This window comes from Pseudophryne corroboree, chromosome 3 (assembly GCF_028390025.1).
Source record: "Pseudophryne corroboree isolate aPseCor3 chromosome 3, aPseCor3.hap2, whole genome shotgun sequence".
Taxonomy (NCBI): domain Eukaryota; kingdom Metazoa; phylum Chordata; class Amphibia; order Anura; family Myobatrachidae; genus Pseudophryne; species Pseudophryne corroboree.
In genome coordinates this window covers 601,434,911-601,457,493 of record NC_086446.1, presented here as the reverse complement: position 1 = coordinate 601,457,493, position 22,583 = coordinate 601,434,911, and the positions used below count along the sequence as shown (strand labels likewise).

At 42.4% G+C, this 22,583-nt stretch overlaps 1 protein-coding gene across 3 annotated transcripts in view; it reads right to left on the bottom strand.

Moving 5' to 3' along the window:
- The window catches only part of ZFAND4 (zinc finger AN1-type containing 4), a 123,377-nt gene that overhangs the window by 30,686 nt on the left and 70,108 nt on the right, over positions 1 to 22,583 (bottom strand). For all 3 annotated transcript variants that reach the window (XM_063961496.1, XM_063961497.1, XM_063961498.1), the window contains exon 6: positions 2,019 to 2,166. In XM_063961496.1, coding sequence (XP_063817566.1) covers positions 2,019 to 2,166 — 148 coding nt within the window. The remainder of the gene's footprint in view (positions 1 to 2,018; positions 2,167 to 22,583) is intronic.

Below are 22,583 nucleotides of genomic sequence, written 5' to 3'. Positions count from 1 at the left end.
ACATATAGGGCACATCATCTACTGTATACCCACTATGTCGGTGACGATGCGCGCTCCCGCGGTTCGTCAGTGACTTAGTCTGTCGGCCCTACATGCAGGGCCGATGGGGGAAGTCGTTAGCGATGGCGAATACAGCATGGCACCCACCGTCGCTGCATATATTAGGCAAATGTGTATGCACTTGCCGATGCTGGCTACCCTGCCGGGTCCTGTTGCTGCCGATGTTGGACTTGGTGCACATCGTCTAGTGTGTACCCAGCTTAAGATTATGTAACTGAAGATACAGGTTGTAGCTTTGCTTTATACAAACTGCACGAATAGAGGATGAGAACTTATACGTATTGTAGTATCTAGAAGAATCTCAAAACTCTGTATGAACCAAAAAGATAAATAATATTTTAGACGATTCATGTGCACAGTGTAACCCCTTCTTTTTCTTCCCCAATTTCCAATGTATTGTAGTATACAAAGAACACGTACAGTGTATTAGATGCAGTACAGACATTAGCTAGTGTCTATACGGTAATTGAGCGCTTACTAGACCATGACGGAGATCTTATGATACAACGTAAAATACTATTTTTTATGAAATGTTTGATGTTACACGAGTAATGAAACACTGGAGTAGTTGTGATCTAAAACAGCACTAAGAAAAGGTTGCAAGAATGCAATTAAACGAAAAGCTAGAAAAAGTATGAGAGTGTATAGTAATAACTTTATTATGCTCCCATTTCTGGAGGTCATGCATATAATGGCGATCACATACCGTGTGTGGTTATTAGAAGGGATTCTAATTTTGGTAATTATAAATTACTGTTATGATATGTGCTATCCTTTTTCAATAATAATAAAAAAAAAAAAAAATGAAATTAAAAGTATTTTAAATGTCTCCTGACAAGTATTTATAGAGTGTAGCAATATATAATGACCATAATCAGACAATTCTTCATAAACACAGCTTACATGCGCAGGGCAGTTTGAGTAGTGAAAAAATAAGTTTTTAAACCTACCGGTAAATCTTTTTCTCCTAGTCCGTAGAGGATGCTGGGGACTTCGTAAGGACCATGGGGTATAGACGGGCTGCGCAGGAGACATGGGCACTATAAAGAAACTTTAGAATGGGTGTGCACTGGCTCCTCCCTCTATGCCCCTCCTCCAGACCTCAGTTAGAGAACTGTGCCCAGAGGAGACGGACAGTACGAGGTCCCGCTCAATTTTGTAATACTGGCGGGGGATTTTAATATATACTGCCTCCGCAGCCTATATATGTACCAGCCAGTCCTAGAGGTATAAAATTGCTGCCCAGTGCACCCCCCCTGCACCCATCCGTGCCTGCCGTATGTGTTGTGTGTGGGAGCAATGGCACGCAGCGTTACCTCAGAGAAGATCTGAAGTCTTCTGCCACCTTAGAAGTCTTCTTTCTTCTTATACTCAGCCGGCTTCTTTCTTCCGGCTCTGTGAGGACAACGGCGGCGCGGCTCTGGGACGAACGGCGAGGGGAGACCTGCATTCCGACTCCCTCTGGAGCTAATGGTGTCCAGTAGCCTAAGAAGCAGAGCCTATCACTTAAGTAGGTCTGCTTCTCTCTCCTCAGTCCCACGATGCAGGGAGCCTGTTGCCAGCAGTGCTCCCTGAAAATAAAAAACCTAACAAAATTATTTTTTCAGAGAACTCAGGAGAGCTCCCTGTAATGCACCCAGTCTCCTCTGGGCACAAGAACTAAGGTCTGGAGAAGGAGCATAGAGGGAGGAGCCAGTGCACACCCATTCTAAAGTTTCTTTATAGTGCCCATGTCTCCTGCGGAGCCCGCTCTATACGCCATGGTCCTTATGGAGTCCCCAGCATCCTCTAGGACGCAAGAGAAAAAGGAAATCCTAAAGCCTGCCTAGAATGAACAAGAAGTTCTAGGTATAGAAATTCTGTGTAATCACTCATAGCCGTTAGACACCAGGCTTGGAGAAGTTTCAGGCAGAACTAAACTTGTTAAAATAAATAATTTATTGTGTCACTTTAAAGACCTTTTTATTTAGGTTCATGCTCTCCATATTTGATTTCAAAATCTTCATTTTGTTCATAGTGATTGAATTTTCTATTATCTGTTGGCCAGATGGAGAAGCCTCAATTTCATCCTCATCTTCAGTGTACAAGTTATAGACCGAACCTCCACTACAGAGAAGACAGAAACAGATCATATTGGATAAATGCATGTTTAAAGAAGAATTAAATATATATAGGATTGCAATCTTCCATTACACAGATGCCAACATAGGGCATACAATTATTAAGGGGTCAGTTGGATTGTGGATTAAACCCAAAGACAAAGTGCAGATTGATATTATGAGGAATTTTTCACAGACCCTCCCCCTACTATGGTTACACAATGGTATCACACTACCACTTTCAAGCCAGTAGTGGGCGATACAGTAATACCCAACTCAAAATTAATGTTGCAAGCACCCAATGTTTATTAAGTACACATTAAAGGAATTCTATGACAATCTTGATGTGCCAGTCTCAGACAATATAATAATGCGGTCTTTTCTCAAAAAAACTACCGTTTCCTGCTTAGAACAACTTGTGACTCCACCAATCGTGGGCCTTTTCTTGCTGGTATTATTAACAATTAACCACTTAACTGACGATTTATTTAGCCAAAAACCGCTCCGAAATTGTCTTTTTTTTTTAAATGAGTTAATTAGATGAAAAACATGAATTTAACCCTATCCCAAATGATTTTAGTTAAATTTTTATTATATATATATATATATATATATATATATATATATATATATATATATATATATATATATATATACATACATATATATATACATACACACACACATACATACACACACACACACACACACACACACACACACACACACACACACAACTGCTTGGCTCCGGCACTCCTGCTATGAACAGCTTGCTCAGGTGCCTTCCCTGTGGGACATGCCCACATACATGTAGAGATTGTTTTGAAGGCGGCACTCAAAGACTTACACAAGTAGTGAAAAAACATCCACGTGTGGATGTTTTTTCACTACTTGTGTAAGTCTTTGAGTGCCGCCTTCAAAACAATCTCTATATATATATATATATACACAAAATAGAGAATTCAGCACTCACCATAGCAAGCTCACTTGTCCTCACAACATAAATAAATAAATAAATGATGGGGGTTTAGTTGGTGGATTGGCCAATGCACGGAAGCCTGCATACCGATTTTCAAGGTACCCCACCTTCATGCAGGTCCTAACACTATCACAAAGCCTAAAGAATTAAAACCTGGCAACTGTATCACATATAATATAACTACAAATATGCCCACTAGGTTTAATGTATGCCTGCCACATATCTAGTGGCTTTTAAAGGCATACTAGTCACCTGACACAGCCGATAAATTACTAACGAGCAGCTGACACAGGTTTAGAACAATTAAGATTACACAGGGGTGCATGAAAAGGCCTGTGACCATGGTTAATAAGAGTTAACCAAAGATTAACCCCAAAATATACCAACAAATATAGAAAACCACAGCACTCGCCACCCCAGAAGCGGAGTGCAGTGTCTGCACTCACCACTCATAGGGTGGGGTGCATGCAGCCCATGGCCACCTACCCAAATACATACAAAATAGAGAATTCAGCACTCACCATAGCAAGCTCACTTGTCCTCACAACATAAATAAATAAATAAATGATGGGGGTTTAGTTGGTGGATTGGCCAATGCACGGAAGCCTGCATACCGATTTTCAAGGTACCCCACCTTCATGCAGGTCCTACACTACCTTGAAAATCGGTATGCAGGCTTCCGTGCATTGGCCAATCCACCAACTAAACCCCCATCATTTATTTATTTATTTATGTTGTGAGGACAAGTGAGCTTGCTATGGTGAGTGCTGAATTCTCTATTTTGTATGTATTTGGGTAGGTGGCCATGGGCTGCATGCACCCCACCCTATGAGTGGTGAGTGCAGACACTGCACCCCGCTTCTGGGGTGGCGAGTGCTGTGGTTTTCTATATTTGTTGGTATATTTTGGGGTTAATCTTTGGTTAACTCTTATTAACCATGGTCACAGGCCTTTTCATGCACCCCTGTGTAATCTTAATTGTTCTAAACCTGTGTCAGCTGCTCCTTAGTAATTTATCGGCTGTGTCAGGTGACTAGTATGCCTTTAAAAGCCACTAGATATGTGGCAGGCATACATTAAACCTAGTGGGCATATTTGTAGTTATATTATATGTGATACAGTTGCCAGGTTTTAATTCTTTAGGCTTTGTGATAGTGTAGGACCTGCATGAAGGTGGGGTACCTTGAAAATCGGTATGCAGGCTTCCGTGCATTGGCCAATCCACCAACTAAACCCCCATCATTTATTTATTTATTTATGTTGTGAGGACAAGTGAGCTTGCTATGGTGAGTGCTGAATTCTCTATTTTGTATGTATTTGGGTAGGTGGCCATGGGCTGCATGCACCCCACCCTATGAGTGGTGAGTGCAGACACTGCACCCCGCTTCTGGGGTGGCGAGTGCTGTGGTTTTCTATATTTGTTGGTATATATATATATATATATATATATATATATATATATATATATATATATATATATATATATATATATATATATATATACACATATACATACACATATACATTGCTCAAAAGCATAAAGGGAGCACTAAAATAACACATCCTAGATCTGAATGAATGAAATATTCTTATTAAATACTTTGTTCTTTACATAGTTGAATGTGCTGACCACAAAATCACACAAAAATGATCAATGGAAATCAAATTTGTTAACCCATGGAGGTCTGGATTTGGAGTCACACTCAAAATGAAAGTGGAAAAACACACTACAGGCTGATCCAACTTTGATGTAATGTCCTTAAAACAAGTCAAAATGAGGCTCAGTAGTGTGTGGCCTTCACGTGCCTGTATGACCTCCCTACAACGCCTGGCATGCTCCTGATGAGGTGGCGGATGGTCTCCTGAGGGATCTCCCCCCAGACCTGGACTAAAGCATCCGCCAACTCCTGGATAGTCTGTGTGCAACGTGGCGTTGGTGAATGGAGCGAGACATGATGTCCCAGATGTGCTCAATTGGATTCAGGTCTGGTGAATGGGCGGCCATAGCATCAATGCCTTCGTCTTGCAGGAACAGCTGACACACTCCAGCCACATGAGGTCTAGCATTGTCTTGCATTAGGAGGAACCCAGGGCCAACAGCACCAGCATATGGTCTCACAAGGGGTCTGAGGATCTCATCTCGGTACCTAATGGCAGTCAGGCTACCTCTGGCGAGCACATGGAGGGATGTGCGGCCCCCCAAAGAAATGCCACCCCACACCATTACTGGCCCACTGCCAAAACCGGTCATGCTGGAGGATGTTGCAGGCAGCAGAACGTTCTCCTTGGCGTCTCCAGACTGTCACGTCTGTCACATGTGCTCAGTGAGAACCTGTTTTCATCTGCGAAGAGCACAGGGCGCCAGTGGCGAATTTGCCAATCTTGGTGTTCTCTGGCAAATGCCAAACGTCCTGCACGGTGTTGGGCTGTAAGCACAACCCCCACCTGTGGACGTCGGACCCTGATACCACCCTCATGGAGTCTGTTTCTGATCATTTGAGTAGACACATGCACATTTGTGGCTTGCTGGAGGTCATTTTGCAGGGCTCTGGCAGCGCTCCTTCCTGTTCCTCCTGGCATAAAGGCGGAGGTATCGGTCCTGCTGCTGGGTTGTTGCCCTCCTACGGCCTCCTCCACGTCTCCTGATGTACTGGCCTGGCTCCTGGTAGCGCCTCCATGCTCTGGACACTACGCTGACAGATACAGCAAACCTTCTTGCCACAGCTCGCATTGATGTGCCACCCTGGATGAGCTGCACTACCTGAGCCACTTGTGTGGGTTGTAGGGAGGTCATACAGGCACGTGGAAGCCCCACACACTTCTGAGCCTCATTTTGACTTGTTTTAAGGACATTACATCAAAGTTGGATCAGCCTGTAGTGTGTTTTTCCACTTTAATTGAGTGTGACTACAAATTCAGACCTCCATGGGTTAATAAATTTAATTTCCATTGATAATTTTTGTGTGATTTTGTTGTCAGCACATTCAACTATGTAAAGAACAAAGTATTTAATAAGAATATTTCATTCATTCAGATCTAGGATGTGTTATTTTAGTGTTCCCTTTATTTTTTTGAGCAGTGTATGTATATATGTGTATAATATATATATATATATATATATATATATATATATATATATATATATAGAGAAGTGTACAGTCAGGCGGCACTCACGGATTTCAGACAAACGAGTAAGGAAACAACCCTGGCTCGTATTCTTAACGTTTCGGTTTATTAACCGTCTTCAGAAGTAACAACATATAAAAGTGAACATTCTTACCTTTATACACAAGTAAAACCACCACGTGCATCGTCCTCCGTTCCCCGGATAGACTTCCGGTTTCGTCATCTTACTGAGACAGCACTGTCAAAGAGATGACGTATCCCGGTGTGACAAAACCATCACCATAGTAACATAACATGTCGACAGAACAAGAGAATGCATCATTTCCACACTTTCTTTACCTCTAATAAGTGGTCAAAATGATTAATAACGACTGATAATGAAGTCATATTCAACAACATAATACTGTCGTAAATAATTAGAGAAATTTAAGCAAAAAATTATTATAAAGAAAATCATCATGATGGCCATACTTTTACATGAAACTGACAAGGGACAAGGTTTCATTAAGACCATGTGGGGCCACGGTGTTAAGTCGATGTATCCACCGTGCCTCCTTCTGTAATAAAACCTTGTGTCTGTCTCCTCCTCGTTTAGAGAAGGGAACATGTTCCAACATCTTATAGCGCAGAGCTGCCAAAGTATGGTTATTTAATTTAAAATGTTTTGCTACAGGCTGATCTATGTTCTTGCCTTCCAAGATTTGCTTAATGGCGCTTCTGTGCTGAGACATACGTTCTTTAAAAAGACATGTGGTCTTTCCAATATAGTATAAACCACATGGACATTTTATGCAGTAAATCACAAACTTGGTGGTGCAGGTGAGTACCTGCCGGATTTTGATTTTAACTCCCGTATGTGGATGCAGGATGGAATCTCCTGTCTCCAAGTATATACAGGTAGTGCAGCCAGTACATTTGTAATTCCCTGGCTTTCTTTTCAAAAAAGTACCGTCATTGGTGTCACCCAGTTGGGATATATCATTATGCACCACTAAATCCCTTATGTTACTGCCCCTTTTGTAACAAGGAAGAAGCCTACTAGAACGTAAATTAGAGAGGTCTGGATCTGCCTGTATTACCGGCCAAATTCTTTTGGCCGTCTGGGTGAGCTTCTGACTAGCCGTGGTATAAGTGGAGACGCATATAACCGCATCATCCAATGATTTTTTATTACTAGTTTTATCCACTGGTATCTTTGGCTCTAACATAGCTCTTGCCCTAGCCGTTTGTAGTAAATTATTGCTATAACCCCTCTCTAGGAATCTTTGGGTCATACTATCCATTTGTTTGGATTCTTCTATAGGGTCACTGCAGATTCTGCGTACTCTTAGGTACTGAGAATAAGGGAGCCCATTTTTTAAGGATTTTGGGTGGTGACTTGAAGACAGTAATAAACTGTTAGCATCGGTTGGTTTTTGAAAAATAGATGTAACTAATTTACCATCAAGTTTGCTCACTTTTACATCAAGAAAATGTATGCTCTCAGCTTGTATGTCAAATGTAAACTTGATTGATTCATCAATCAAATTCACTTGCTCCATCATGTCTATGAAAGCTTCTTTAGAACTTGTCCACAGGATGAACACATCATCTATGTAACGTGTGTACATGCCTATGTTGGACTTATAGTTGTTGTTAGACAAAATCAGATCTTTTTCTACTTTAAACATAAATGAATTTGCGTAGGCCGGTGCGGCACAAGATCCCATCGCACAGCCTTTTATTTGTTCAAAAAATTCATTGTTAAATAAAAAATAATTTCTATACAAGGTTAGTTTGAGTAGAGAGATGAAAAACTCTAGTTCTGGGCCAGTATAGTAAGGATTTTCTTCAATTAATATTTTAACTGCTTCTAAACCACGTTCATGCGGGATACTGGTATATAGGCTGACCACGTCTATTGTGCATAGCCAGCATGTATCCAAATTGACCTTCAAATTACGTAATTTTTGTAAAAATGTAGATGTATCTTTAAGGTATGTGTTCTCATTCTGTATTACTGGCTGTAAATAATGATCAATGTATTTTGCCACATTAGAAAACAAAGAATCCCTAGCTGCTATAATAGGGCGCCCCGGAGGGCATATTGGATCCTTATGCAGCTTAGGGATCGTGTAGAATATGGGCACTTTAGGAGCCTGTGTAATTAATGAGACTTGTGTATTCCTGGTGATAATACCATCAGTTACCGCTTTTGTTAGTAAAAGATCTAATTCTTTTGTATATTTACCTGTAGGGTCAGAAGATAACCTTGTGTATACAGTATGATCATTAAGCTGTGTATAAGCTTCTGATTTATAGTCAATCAGATCCTGTACCACTATGCCTCCCCCCTTGTCGGCGGGGCGCACAGTGATATCAGGATATGATGATAAATTGCGTAAAGCTATGCGTTCCTCCCTAGATAAATTAGAAACAGTATGTACATCTGGTGTCACATTACATTCATCAATGCATTTTGATAAGGTTTTAGTATACACCTTAATGGCAGGATTTGTAGAATAAGGATCAAATACAGATTTGATTTTAACAGGACATTCTTGTATTGGAGGATTAGTATCCAATTTAGAATTGAAGAACTCTCTTAAACGAAGTTGTCTGTTAAATTTAGACAGATCTACCAAACTTTCAAAGGTTTTATGCTGGTTAGTGGGCACGAAATTCAGTCCTTTGGATAAAACCTTGATTTCTGTATCCGTCAATGTGCGTGAAGATAAATTGTGCACTATTGCACTATTTCTTTGGTTTTGCCCCTTTTCCTCCCTTCCCTTTGGCATTGGTGCATTTAGTGGTGCATAATGATATATCCCAACTGGGTGACACCAATGACGGTACTTTTTTGAAAAGAAAGCCAGGGAATTACAAATGTACTGGCTGCACTACCTGTATATACTTGGAGACAGGAGATTCCATCCTGCATCCACATACGGGAGTTAAAATCAAAATCCGGCAGGTACTCACCTGCACCACCAAGTTTGTGATTTACTGCATAAAATGTCCATGTGGTTTATACTATATTGGAAAGACCACATGTCTTTTTAAAGAACGTATGTCTCAGCACAGAAGCGCCATTAAGCAAATCTTGGAAGGCAAGAACATAGATCAGCCTGTAGCAAAACATTTTAAATTAAATAACCATACTTTGGCAGCTCTGCGCTATAAGATGTTGGAACATGTTCCCTTCTCTAAACGAGGAGGAGACAGACACAAGGTTTTATTACAGAAGGAGGCACGGTGGATACATCGACTTAACACCGTGGCCCCACATGGTCTTAATGAAACCTTGTCCCTTGTCAGTTTCATGTAAAAGTATGGCCATCTTTATAATAATTTTTTGCTTAAATTTCTCTAATTATTTACGACAGTATTATGTTGTTGAATATGACTTCATTATCAGTCGTTATTAATCATTTTGACCACTTATTAGAGGTAAAGAAAGTGTGGAAATGATGCATTCTCTTGTTCTGTCGACATGTTGTTATGTTACTATGGTGATGGTTTTGTCACACCGGGATACGTCATCTCTTTGACAGTGCTGTCTCAGTAAGATGACGAAACCGGAAGTCTATCCGGGGAACGGAGGACGATGCACGTGGTGGTTTTACTTGTGTATAAAGGTAAGAATGTTCACTTTTATATGTTGTTACTTCTGAAGACTGTTAATAAACCGAAACGTTAAGAATACGAGCCAGGGTTGTTTCCTTACTCGTTTGTCTGAAATCCGTGAGTGCCGCCTGACTGTACACTTCTACATTGCTGCATACGCTGTGGAGGGCACCCGGTGAGCTGACATTCATTAATTTGTTTGAGTGCCGAGCACCACTGTTCTATATTGAAAATGCACACTTGCCATAGTGTTGCTATTTGCTAAGGCACCACACAGTGGTTTTTTTACCACCATTATCAGTTTCTGAAGTTGATTGCACATCGGTAGTAATATACCGTAATAACAGCATGGACACATTACAGGAGGATGTTTCAGGTTTCCGGCATACACGTTTACCGCAAGGAGAATTTCTCTCTCTATCAGATGTAGATGCTGAACGTATTCTCATAAAAGATAAATTACTAGCAGCTGCCGCACCTGATTCTACGGAACAACTATACCAACAGTTATTAAGATTGAAAAATAAAGAAACGGACTTTTACTTACATGGAGTCTGCCTTTCGGATTATTATCGGGACAAAATGCTTCCCAGAGGATTCCGTATCCGAAACACCCCTACAATAGGCAGATACAACGCTGATTTTTGCCGCAAATGGGCGGCTGTATTGAATAAGGCATCGTTTGATCTGATGTTACTTGTTGTAGAGGAAGCAACAAGAGAATTAAATATAGTCCGGGACAAAATTAGAGGGTTAGAAATAACCACACTACCAATTTTAACAGCAGATACAAGCTGCGATTGGATGCTGAAACTATCACAGCAAGTTGAAAAATATAAAGCAGATCTGATCAAATTTAAGACCAAAAAATTGGCTACAGTTACCAAGGACTATGTGGAAAACAAAGTATACCTTTGGGCTAATAATCCATCGTTTAAACCCCACTCCTATCGCCCAAAATCATATGGAAGAGGGCGGAGATTCCCATTGGAGGGAGACACCTCAAGTGGAGCTTCAAACAGTGAATCAGATGCAGCACCTACCAGGCGACGTCCCGTGGCTCAACAAGTCCCTTTAGGCGTCAAAACCAGGGCACGACGAGAAAGCCCAAGCGAACGAGAACAAGACGCAGCAAGCAATGCCAAAGGGAAGGGAGGAAAAGGGGCAAAACCAAAGAAATAGTGCACAATTTATCTTCACGCACATTGACGGATACAGAAATCAAGGTTTTATCCAAAGGACTGAATTTCGTGCCCACTAACCAGCATAAAACCTTTGAAAGTTTGGTAGATCTGTCTAAATTTAACAGACAACTTCGTTTAAGAGAGTTCTTCAATTCTAAATTGGATACTAATCCTCCAATACAAGAATGTCCTGTTAAAATCAAATCTGTATTTGATCCTTATTCTACAAATCCTGCCATTAAGGTGTATACTAAAACCTTATCAAAATGCATTGATGAATGTAATGTGACACCAGATGTACATACTGTTTCTAATTTATCTAGGGAGGAACGCATAGCTTTACGCAATTTATCATCATATCCTGATATCAATGTGCGCCCCGCCGACAAGGGGGGAGGCATAGTGGTACAGGATCTGATTGACTATAAATCAGAAGCTTATACACAGCTTAATGATCATACTGTATACACAAGGTTATCTTCTGACCCTACAGGTAAATATACAAAAGAATTAGATCTTTTACTAACAAAAGCGGTAACTGATGGTATTATCACCAGGAATACACAAGTCTCATTAATTACACAGGCTCCTAAAGTGCCCATATTCTACACGATCCCTAAGCTGCATAAGGATCCAATATGCCCTCCGGGGCGCCCTATTATAGCAGCTAGGGATTCTTTGTTTTCTAATGTGGCAAAATACATTGATCATTATTTACAGCCAGTAATACAGAATGAGAACACATACCTTAAAGATACATCTACATTTTTACAAAAATTACGTAATTTGAAGGTCAATTTGGATACATGCTGGCTATGCACAATAGACGTGGTCAGCCTATATACCAGTATCCCGCATGAACGTGGTTTAGAAGCAGTTAAAATATTAATTGAAGAAAATCCTTACTATACTGGCCCAGAACTAGAGTTTTTCATCTCTCTACTCAAACTAACCTTGTATAGAAATTATTTTTTATTTAACAATGAATTTTTTGAACAAATAAAAGGCTGTGCGATGGGATCTTGTGCCGCACCGGCCTACGCAAATTCATTTATGTTTAAAGTAGAAAAAGATCTGATTTTGTCTAACAACAACTATAAGTCCAACATAGGCATGTACACACGTTACATAGATGATGTGTTCATCCTGTGGACAAGTTCTAAAGAAGCTTTCATAGACATGATGGAGCAAGTGAATTTGATTGATGAATCAATCAAGTTTACATTTGACATACAAGCTGAGAGCATACATTTTCTTGATGTAAAAGTGAGCAAACTTGATGGTAAATTAGTTACATCTATTTTTCAAAAACCAACCGATGCTAACAGTTTATTACTGTCTTCAAGTCACCACCCAAAATCCTTAAAAAATGGGCTCCCTTATTCTCAGTACCTAAGAGTACGCAGAATCTGCAGTGACCCTATAGAAGAATCCAAACAAATGGATAGTATGACCCAAAGATTCCTAGAGAGGGGTTATAGCAATAATTTACTACAAACGGCTAGGGCAAGAGCTATGTTAGAGCCAAAGATACCAGTGGATAAAACTAGTAATAAAAAATCATTGGATGATGCGGTTATATGCGTCTCCACTTATACCACGGCTAGTCAGAAGCTCACCCAGACGGCCAAAAGAATTTGGCCGGTAATACAGGCAGATCCAGACCTCTCTAATTTACGTTCTAGTAGGCTTCTTCCTTGTTACAAAAGGGGCAGTAACATAAGGGATTTAGTGGTGCATAATGATATATCCCAACTGGGTGACACCAATGACGGTACTTTTTTGAAAAGAAAGCCAGGGAATTACAAATGTACTGGCTGCACTACCTGTATATACTTGGAGACAGGAGATTCCATCCTGCATCCACATACGGGAGTTAAAATCAAAATCCGGCAGGTACTCACCTGCACCACCAAGTTTGTGATTTACTGCATAAAATGTCCATGTGGTTTATACTATATTGGAAAGACCACATGTCTTTTTAAAGAACGTATGTCTCAGCACAGAAGCGCCATTAAGCAAATCTTGGAAGGCAAGAACATAGATCAGCCTGTAGCAAAACATTTTAAATTAAATAACCATACTTTGGCAGCTCTGCGCTATAAGATGTTGGAACATGTTCCCTTCTCTAAACGAGGAGGAGACAGACACAAGGTTTTATTACAGAAGGAGGCACGGTGGATACATCGACTTAACACCGTGGCCCCACATGGTCTTAATGAAACCTTGTCCCTTGTCAGTTTCATGTAAAAGTATGGCCATCATGATGATTTTCTTTATAATAATTTTTTGCTTAAATTTCTCTAATTATTTACGACAGCATTATGTTGTTGAATATGACTTCATTATCAGTCGTTATTAATCATTTTGACCACTTATTAGAGGTAAAGAAAGTGTGGAAATGATGCATTCTCTTGTTCTGTCGACATGTTGTTATGTTACTATGGTGATGGTTTTGTCACACCGGGATACGTCATCTCTTTGACAGTGCTGTCTCAGCAAGATGACGAAACCGGAAGTCTATCCGGGGAACGGAGGACGATGCACGTGGTGGTTTTACTTGTGTATAAAGGTAAGAATGTTCACTTTTATAATAAGAATTTACTTACCGATAATTCTATTTCTCGGAGTCCGTAGTGGATGCTGGGGTTCCTGAAAGGACCATGGGGAATAGCGGCTCCGCAGGAGACAGGGCACAAAAAGTAAAGCTTTAGGATCAGGTGGTGTGCACTGGCTCCTCCCCCTATGACCCTCCTCCAAGCCTCAGTTAGGATACTGTGCCCGGACGAGCGTACACAATAAGGAAGGATTTATGAATCCCGGGTAAGACTCATACCAGCCACACCAATCACACTGTACAACCTGTGATCTGAACCAAGTTAACAGTATGATAACAGCGGAGCCTCTGAAAAGATGGCTCACAACAATAATAACCCGATGTTTGTAACTATGTACAAGTAATGCAGATAATCCGCACTTGGGATGGGCGCCCAGCATCCACTACGGACTCCGAGAAATAGAATTATCGGTAAGTAAATTCTTATTTTCTCTATCGTCCTAGTGGATGCTGGGGTTCCTGAAAGGACCATGGGGATTATACCAAAGCTCCCAAACGGGCGGGAGAGTGCGGATGACTCTGCAGCACCGAATGAGAGAACTCCAGGTCCTCCTTAGCCAGGGTATCAAATTTGTAGGATTTTACAAACTTGTTTGCCCCTGACTAAATAGCCGCTCGGCAAAGTTGTAAAGCCGAGACCCCTCGGGCAGCCGCCCAAGATGAGCCCACCTTCCTTGTGGAATGGGCATTTACATATTTTGGCTGTGGCAGGCCTGCCACAGAATGTGCAAGCTGAATTGTATTACACATCCAACTAGCAAAAGTCTGCTTAAAAGCAAGAGCACCCAGTTTGTTGGGTGCATACAGGATAACAGCAAGTCAGTTTTCCTGACTCCAGCCGTCCTGGAACCTATATTTTCAGGGCCCTGACCACATCTAGCAACTTGGAGTCCTCCAAGTCCCTAGTAGGCGCAAGACACCACAATAAGCTGGTTCAGGTGAAACACTGACACCACCTTAGGGAGAGAACTGGGGACGAGTCCGCAGCTCTGCCCTGTCCGAATGGACAAACAGATATGGGCTTTTTTGAGAAAAAAACCACCAATTTGACACTCGCCTGGTCCAGGCCAGGTCCAAGAGCATGTTCACTTTTCATGTGAGATGCTTCAAATCCACAGATTTGACTGGTTTTAAACCAATGTGTTTTGAGGAATCCCAGAACTACGTTGAGATCCCACAGTGCCACTGGAGGCACAAAAGGGGGTTGTATATGCAATACTCCCTTGACAAACTTCTGGACTTCAGGAACTGAAGCCAATTCTTTCTGGAAGAAAAATCGACAGGGCCGAAATTTGAACCTTAATGGACCCCAATTTGAGGCCCATAGACACTCCTGTTTGCAAGAAATGCAGGAATCGACCGAGTTGAAATTTCTTCGTAGGGCCTTCCTGGCCTCACACCACGCAACATATTTTCGCCACATGTGATAATGTTGTGCGGTCACCTCCTTTCTGGCTTTGACCAGGGTAGGAATGACCTCTTCCTGAATGCCTTTTCCCTTAGGATCCGGCGTTCCACCGCCATGCCGTCAAACGCAGCTGCGGTAAGTCTTGGAACAGACATGGTACTTGCTGAAACAAGTCCCTTCTTAGCGGCAGAGGCCATAAGTCCTCTGTGAGCATCTCTTGAAGTTCCGGGTACCAAGTCCTTCTTGGCCAATCCGGAGCCATGAGTATAGTTCTTACTCCTCTACGTCTTATAATTCTCAGTACCTTAGGTATGAAAAGCAGAGGAGGGAACACATACACCGACTGGTACACCCACGGTGTTACCAGAACGTCCACAGCTATTGCCTGAGGGTCTCTTAACCTGGCGCAATACCTGTCCCGTTTTTTGTTCAGACGGGACGGCATCATGTCCACCTTTGGTAATTCCCAACGGTTTACAATTATGTGGAAAACTTCCCCATGAAGTTCCCACTCTGCCGGGTGGAGGTCGTGCCTACTGAGGAAGTCTGCTTCCCAGTTTCCATTCCCGGAATGAAACACTGCTGACAGTGCTATCACATGATTTTCCGCCCAGCGAAAAGTCCTTGCAGTTTTTGCCACTGCCCTCCTGCTTCTTGTGCCGCCCTGTCTATTTACGTGGGCGACTGCCGTGATGTTTTATCCCACTGGATCAATACCGGCTGACCTTGAAGCAGAGGTCTTGCTAAGCTTAGAGCATTATAGATTTACCCTTAGCTATATTTATGTGGAGAAAAATCTCCAGACTTGATCACACACCCTGGAAATTTTTTCCTTGTGTGACTGCTCCCCAGCCTCTCGGGCTGGCCTCCGTGGTCACCAACATCCAAAACTGAAAGCCGAATCTGCGGCCCTCTAGAAGATGAGCACTCTGTAACCACCACAGGAGAGACACCCTTGTCCTTGGATATAGGGTTATCCGCTGATGCATCTGAAGATGCGATCCGGACCATTTGTCCAGCAGATCCCACTGAAAAGTTCTTGCATGAAATCTGCCGACTGGAATTGCTTCGAAGGAAGTCACCATTTTTTTTTACCATGGCCCTTGTGCAATGATGCACTGATTTTAGGAGGTTCCTGACTAGCTCGGATAACTCCTTGGCTTTCTCTTCCGGGAGAAACACCTTTTTCTGGACTGTGTCCAGAATCATCCCTAAGCACAGGAGACTTGTTGTCGGGATCAGCTGCGATTTTGGAATATTTAGAATCCACCCCTGCTGTTGTAACAGTATCCGAGATAGTGCTACTCCGACCTCCAACTGTTCCCTGGACTTTGCCCTTATCAGGAGATCGTCCAAGTAAGGGATAATTAAGACGCCTTTTCTTCGAAGAAGAACCATCATTTCGGCCATTACCTTGGTAAAGACCCGGGGTGCCGTAGACAATCCAAACGGCAGCGTCTGAAACTGATAGTGACAGTTCTGTACCACGAACCTGAGGTACCCTTAGTGATAAGGGCAAATTTGGGACATGGAGGTAAGCATCCCTGATGTCTCGGGACACCAGATAGTCCCCTTCTTCCCGGTTCGTTATCACTGCTCTGAGTGACTCCATCTTGATTTGAACCTTTGTAAGTGTTCAAATTTTTTTAGATTTAGAATAGGTCTCACCTAGCCTTCTGGCTTCAGTACCACAATATAGTGTGGAATAATACCCCCTTTTCTTGTTGTAGGAGGGGTAATTTAATTATCACCTGCTGGGAATACAGCTCGTGAATTTTTTCCCATACTGCCTCCTTGTCGGAGGGAGACCTTGGTAAAGCAGACTTCAGGAGCCTGCGCAGGGGAAACGTCTCGACATTCCAAACTGTACCCCTGGGATACTACTTGTAGGATCCAGGGGTCCTGTACGGTCTCAGCGTCATGCTGAGAGCTTGTCAGAAGCGGTGGAACGCTTCTGTTCCTGGGAATGGGCTGCCTGCTGCAGTCTTCTTCCCTTTCCTCTATCCCTGGGCAGATATGACTCTTATAGGGACGAAAGGACTGAAGCTGAAAAGACGGTGTCTTTTTCTGCAGAGATGTGACTTAGGGTAAAAACGGTGGATTTTCCAGCAGTTGCCGTGGCCACCAGGTCCGATGGACCGACCCCAAATAACTCCTCTTTCTTTATACGGCAATACACCTTTGTGCCGTTTGGAATCTGCATCACCTGACCACTGTCGTGTCCATAAACATCTTCTGGCAGATATGGACATCGCACTTACTCTTGATGCCAGAGTGCAAATATCCCTCTGTGCATCTCGCATATATAGAAATACATCCTTTAAATGCTCTATAGTCAATAAAATACTGTCCCTGTCAAGGGTATCAATATTTTTAGTCAGGGAATCCGACCAAGCCACCCCAGCTCTGCACATCCAGGCTGAGGCGATCGCTGGTCGCAGTATAACACCAGTATGTGTGTATATACTTTTTATGATATTTTTCCAGCCTCCTGTCAGCTGGTTCCTTGAGGACGGCCCTATCTATAGACGGTACCGCCACTTGTTCTGATAAGCGTGTGAGCGCCTTATCCACCCTAAGGGGTGTTTCCCAACGCGCCCTAACTTCTGGCGGGAAAGGGTATACCGCCCATATTTTTTATCGGGGGGAACCCACGCATCATCACACACTTCATTTAATTTATCTGATTCAGGAAAAACTACGGTAGTTTTTTCACATCCCACATAATACCCTCTTTTGTGGTACTTGTAGTATCAGAAATATGTAACACCTCCTTCATTGCCCTTAACGTGTGGCCCTAATAAGGAATACGTTTGTTTATTCACCGTCGACACTGGATTCAGTGTCCCTGTCTGTGTCGACCGACTAAAGTAAACGGGCGTTTTAAAACCCCTGACGGTGTTTTTGAGACGTCTGGACCGGTACTAATTGTTTGTCGGCCGTCTCATGTCGTCAACCGACCTTGGCGCGTGTTGACATTATCACGTAATTCCCTAAATAAGCCATCCATTCCGATGTCGACTCCCTAGAGAGTGACATCACCATTACAGGCAATTGCTCCGCCTCCTCACCAACATCGTCCTCATACATGTCGACACACACGTACCGACACACAGCACACACACAGGGAATGCTCTGATAGAGGACCGGACCTACTAGCCCTTTGGAGAGACAGAGGGAGAGTTTGCCAGCACACACCAAAAACGCTATAATTATATAGGGACAACCTTATATAAGTGTTTTCCCTTATAGCATCTTTTTTATATATTTCTAACGCCAAATTAGTGCCCCCCCTCTCTGTTTTAACCCTGTTTCTGTAGTGCAGTGCAGGGGAGAGCCTGGGAGCCTTCCCTCCAGCCTTTCTGTGAGGGAAAATGGCGCTGTGTGCTGAGGAGATAGGCCCCGCCCCTTTTTCGGCGGCCTCGTCTCCCGCTCTTAACGGATTCTGGCAGGGGTTAAATATCTCCATATAGCCCCCGGAGGCTATATGTGAGGTATTTTTAGCCAAAAAAGGTTTTCATTTGCCTCCCAGGGCGCCCCCCTCCCAGCGCCCTGCACCCTCAGTGACTGCCGTGTGAAGTGTGCTGAGAGGAAAATGGCGCACAGCTGCAGTGCTGTGCGCTACCTTAAGAAGACTGAGGAGTCTTCTGCCGCCGATTCTGGACCTCTTCTCGTTTCAGCATCTGCAAGGGGGCCGGCGGCGAGGCTCCGGTGACCATCCAGGCTGTACCTGTGATCGTCCCTCTGGAGCTAATGTCCAGTAGCCAAGAAGCCAATCCATCCTGCACGCAGGTGAGTTCACTTCTTCTCCCCTAAGTCCCTCGTTGCAGTGATCCTGTTGCCAGCAGGACTCACTGTAAAATAAAAAACCTAAGCTAAACTTTTCTAAGCAGCTCTTTAGGAGAGCCACCTAGATTGCACCCTTCTCGGCCGGGCACAAAAATCTAACTGAGGCTTGGAGGAGGGTCATAGGGGGAGGAGCCAGTGCACACCACCTGATCCTAAAGCTTTACTTTTTGTGCCCTGTCTCCTGCGGAGCCGCTATTCCCCATGGTCCTTTCAGGAACCCCAGCATCCACTAGGACGATAGAGAAATGTTGTTACTTCTGAAGACGGTTAATAAACCGAAACGTTAAGAATACGAGCCAGGGTTGTTTCCTTACTCGTTTGTCTGAAATCCGTGAGTGCCGCCTGACTGTACACTTCTACATTGCTGCATACGCTGTGGAGGGCACCCGGTGAGCTGACATTCATTAATTTGTTTGAGTGCCGAGCACCACTGTTATATATATATATATATATGTGTGTATATATGTGTATATATATAATATATATATATATATATATATATATATATATATATATATATATATATATATATATATATATATAAGATACGGGGGGAGGGGGATATATAGCGACCACTGTATCAATAAATACTTTCAGGCGCCCACAGTGATGACATCTAATTTCATATTGAACACAAAGATGCATAAAAAACATATATAAAATGGGGTAGGGGCCTACCCCTTGAAGAAGTCTCATCAGACGAAACGCGTTGGGTGACCTGTACCTACCTCACTCTAAAGATAAGGAAAATTTGATTTTAAATACTTTTACTGTAGTTCTTAATTTATTTAGTGCTTTTAGTCCAGCTGTGTATTTATTGTTGTCCCATTTTTTATGTATGTTTTTATGCATTTTTGTGTTCAATATTAAATTAGATTTTATCACTGTGGGTGCCTGAAAGTATTTATTGATACAGTGGTCGCTATATATCCCCCTCCCCCCGTATCTCACATAATTCACCTCAGGGATTTACCAGCCTTGGTTTATTGAGGGACTAAGCTGACGCCCCATTACTAGCACTGGGGAGTATCATTTAGGGTAGCCTGTTTTATTACATATCTGTTTCTTATCACATATGGCGCAGTATTAATCTCTGTTTTTAAGTATATATACAGGTTGAGTATCCCATATCCAAATATTCCGAAATACGGAATATTCCGAAATACGGACTTTTTTGAGGGAGAGTGAGAAAGTGAAACCTTTGTTTTTTGATGGCTCAATGTACACAAACTTTGTTTAATACACAAAGTTGTTAATAATACTGTATTAAATGACCTTCAGGCTGTGTGTATAAGGTGTATATGAAACATAAATGAATTGTGTGAATGTAGACACACTTTGTTTAATGCACAAAGTTATAAAAAATATTGGCTAAAATGACCTTCAGGCTGTGTGTATAAGGTGTATATGTAACATAAATGCATTCTATGCTTAGACTTAGGTCCCATCGCCATGATATCTCATTATGGTATCCAATTATTCCAAAATACGGAAAAATCCCATATCCAAAATACCTCTGGTCCCAAGCATTTTGGATAAGGGATACTCAACCTGCATGCATGCATGCGTGCGTGTGTGTGTGTGTGTATATATAATAAAATAATAGTAATAATAATAATAATAATAATAATAATAATAAACATAATAATAATATTTTTAAAACATCGATAGGGAACATCGATGAAAGCCGGGACAGCCTCCAGGTACACAGGGGGGATCTGGGGGTGGCTTCTGAGGGTTAATTTACACTCCCTAGCGGCAGGCATTGTCTGCAGCCGCAGGAGGGGGGGATTCTGCCGTGCTGACCGATCAGCAGTGATCGGCAGCACGGCAATCAGTAGGGGAGAGTGCAGGGAGGCAGAGGGACCTTCCGGACCCTCTGACAGCAGCAGCGAAGGGAAGTTTCCCTTCCCTGCCGCTGCTAGCACTCTCTGACTCTTCAGATAGAGCACTTGCAGGCATGGTCGCACCAGGTCAGATAGAGCACTTGCAGGCATGGTCGCACCAGGTCAGATAGAGCACTTGCAGGCATGGTCGCACCAGGTCAGATAGAGCACTTGCAGGCATGGTCGCACCAGGTCAGATAGAGCACTTGCAGGCATGGTCGCACCAGGTCAGATAGAGCACTTGCAGGCATGGTCGCACCAGGTCACAGAGCACTTGCAGGCATGGTCGCACCAGGTCAGACAGAGCACTTGCAGGCATGGTCGCACCAGGTCAGATAGAGCACTTGCAGGCATGGTCGTATCTGATGCGACTATGCCAGGCAAGTGGTTAAGTTGTTTTATAGTGAATTAAACTTTGAAGAAGCAAAGACATTATAAAGGGAGCTTGCAGGGGTTTTTTTTTTTTTTTACATGAAAGCCTGCAGTGTAAATGCATCTTTAACGAAAGTTAATTTTAAAAAGTACAAATTTATCTACAGAATACTAATATATATATATATATATATATATATATATATATATATATATATATATATATATATATATATATATATATATATATATATAGTCTTCCCGCTAGGCTTTTTTTAGCGGCCCCATCTTTTTCCAGAGCGCCACAGCAGCAGCTTGCTAGCATATTTCATTAATTTTCCTATCATGTTTTGCCTATTACAGCTCCCATACAGAAATTAGTAATCCAGGCACTGGGGTGTATCTAATCTCTGCAGCACATTTTCTCTCTGTCTGAGGTTACTGTAGTATTGATTGTACATGCTACTCCCTACCTCAAATGCCCTGTTTTTAGACTAGGCCTCTATTCCTGCAAAGCACTGACACAATCCAGAACACCCACCCCCCCTCTTCCCCCACAAAAAAAACCCAAACACGACAAAAAACAACAAAAAACAAAAACAAAAATAAAAAGAGAGACCACATTTCAAATTACAAAAAAAAATAATAATGAAAAAAAAAAAATACTTTACTGGAGGTCATGTAAACGTCAATATATTAAGTTTATCTGAAAAAGAGCAATCTCTTTTTAGCTTTAAACATTTAGGAATCCTGGATGTCCCGGCAAGGAAAATAACAGTAGCTTACTGAAAACACTACAAAGTAACTGGCATCAGGCACTTGTACAAGACATATACAGTATGTATGTATACTTAAGGCCCATACACACTGGGCGATTTTGAGCTGAAAGCAGGTCACTTTTGGTGTGTTGAGCTGCTTTCAGCTCAAAGCCACCCAGTGTGTATGGACAAGCGGTGAGCGCTGATGCGCGCTCCCGCTTCATCGCTGGCGGCCGCCGTTCATCTACTGGTATTACCAGTAAATGAACGGCGAGGTGAGCGGCTTTCCACAGCGTCCTGCTATGGAAAGCCGCTCACCCCCGCTGACATCGCTGGGCAGGGGAGAAAAGCGCTCAGTGTGCATGCATTGAGCGCTTTTCAGCCCAGCGATGTCAGCGATCAAACGCCCAGTGTGTATGCACCTTTAGTAATAAAGCCATGTTGCACAGGATAACCAAATCAAAAATAAAAACGGATGATCGGTACAGAGTGTTACGAAACTAGTGTGACGTCCGTTTCTGCAAATCAGTTCTCAGTTTTGAATAAAGGAAACCTAAATTCTTGTAAAAGGAATAATCCCAGAACGATGTAATGTGGGATAAATGAAAACTAAATTTAATTATGAAATATCACAAGATG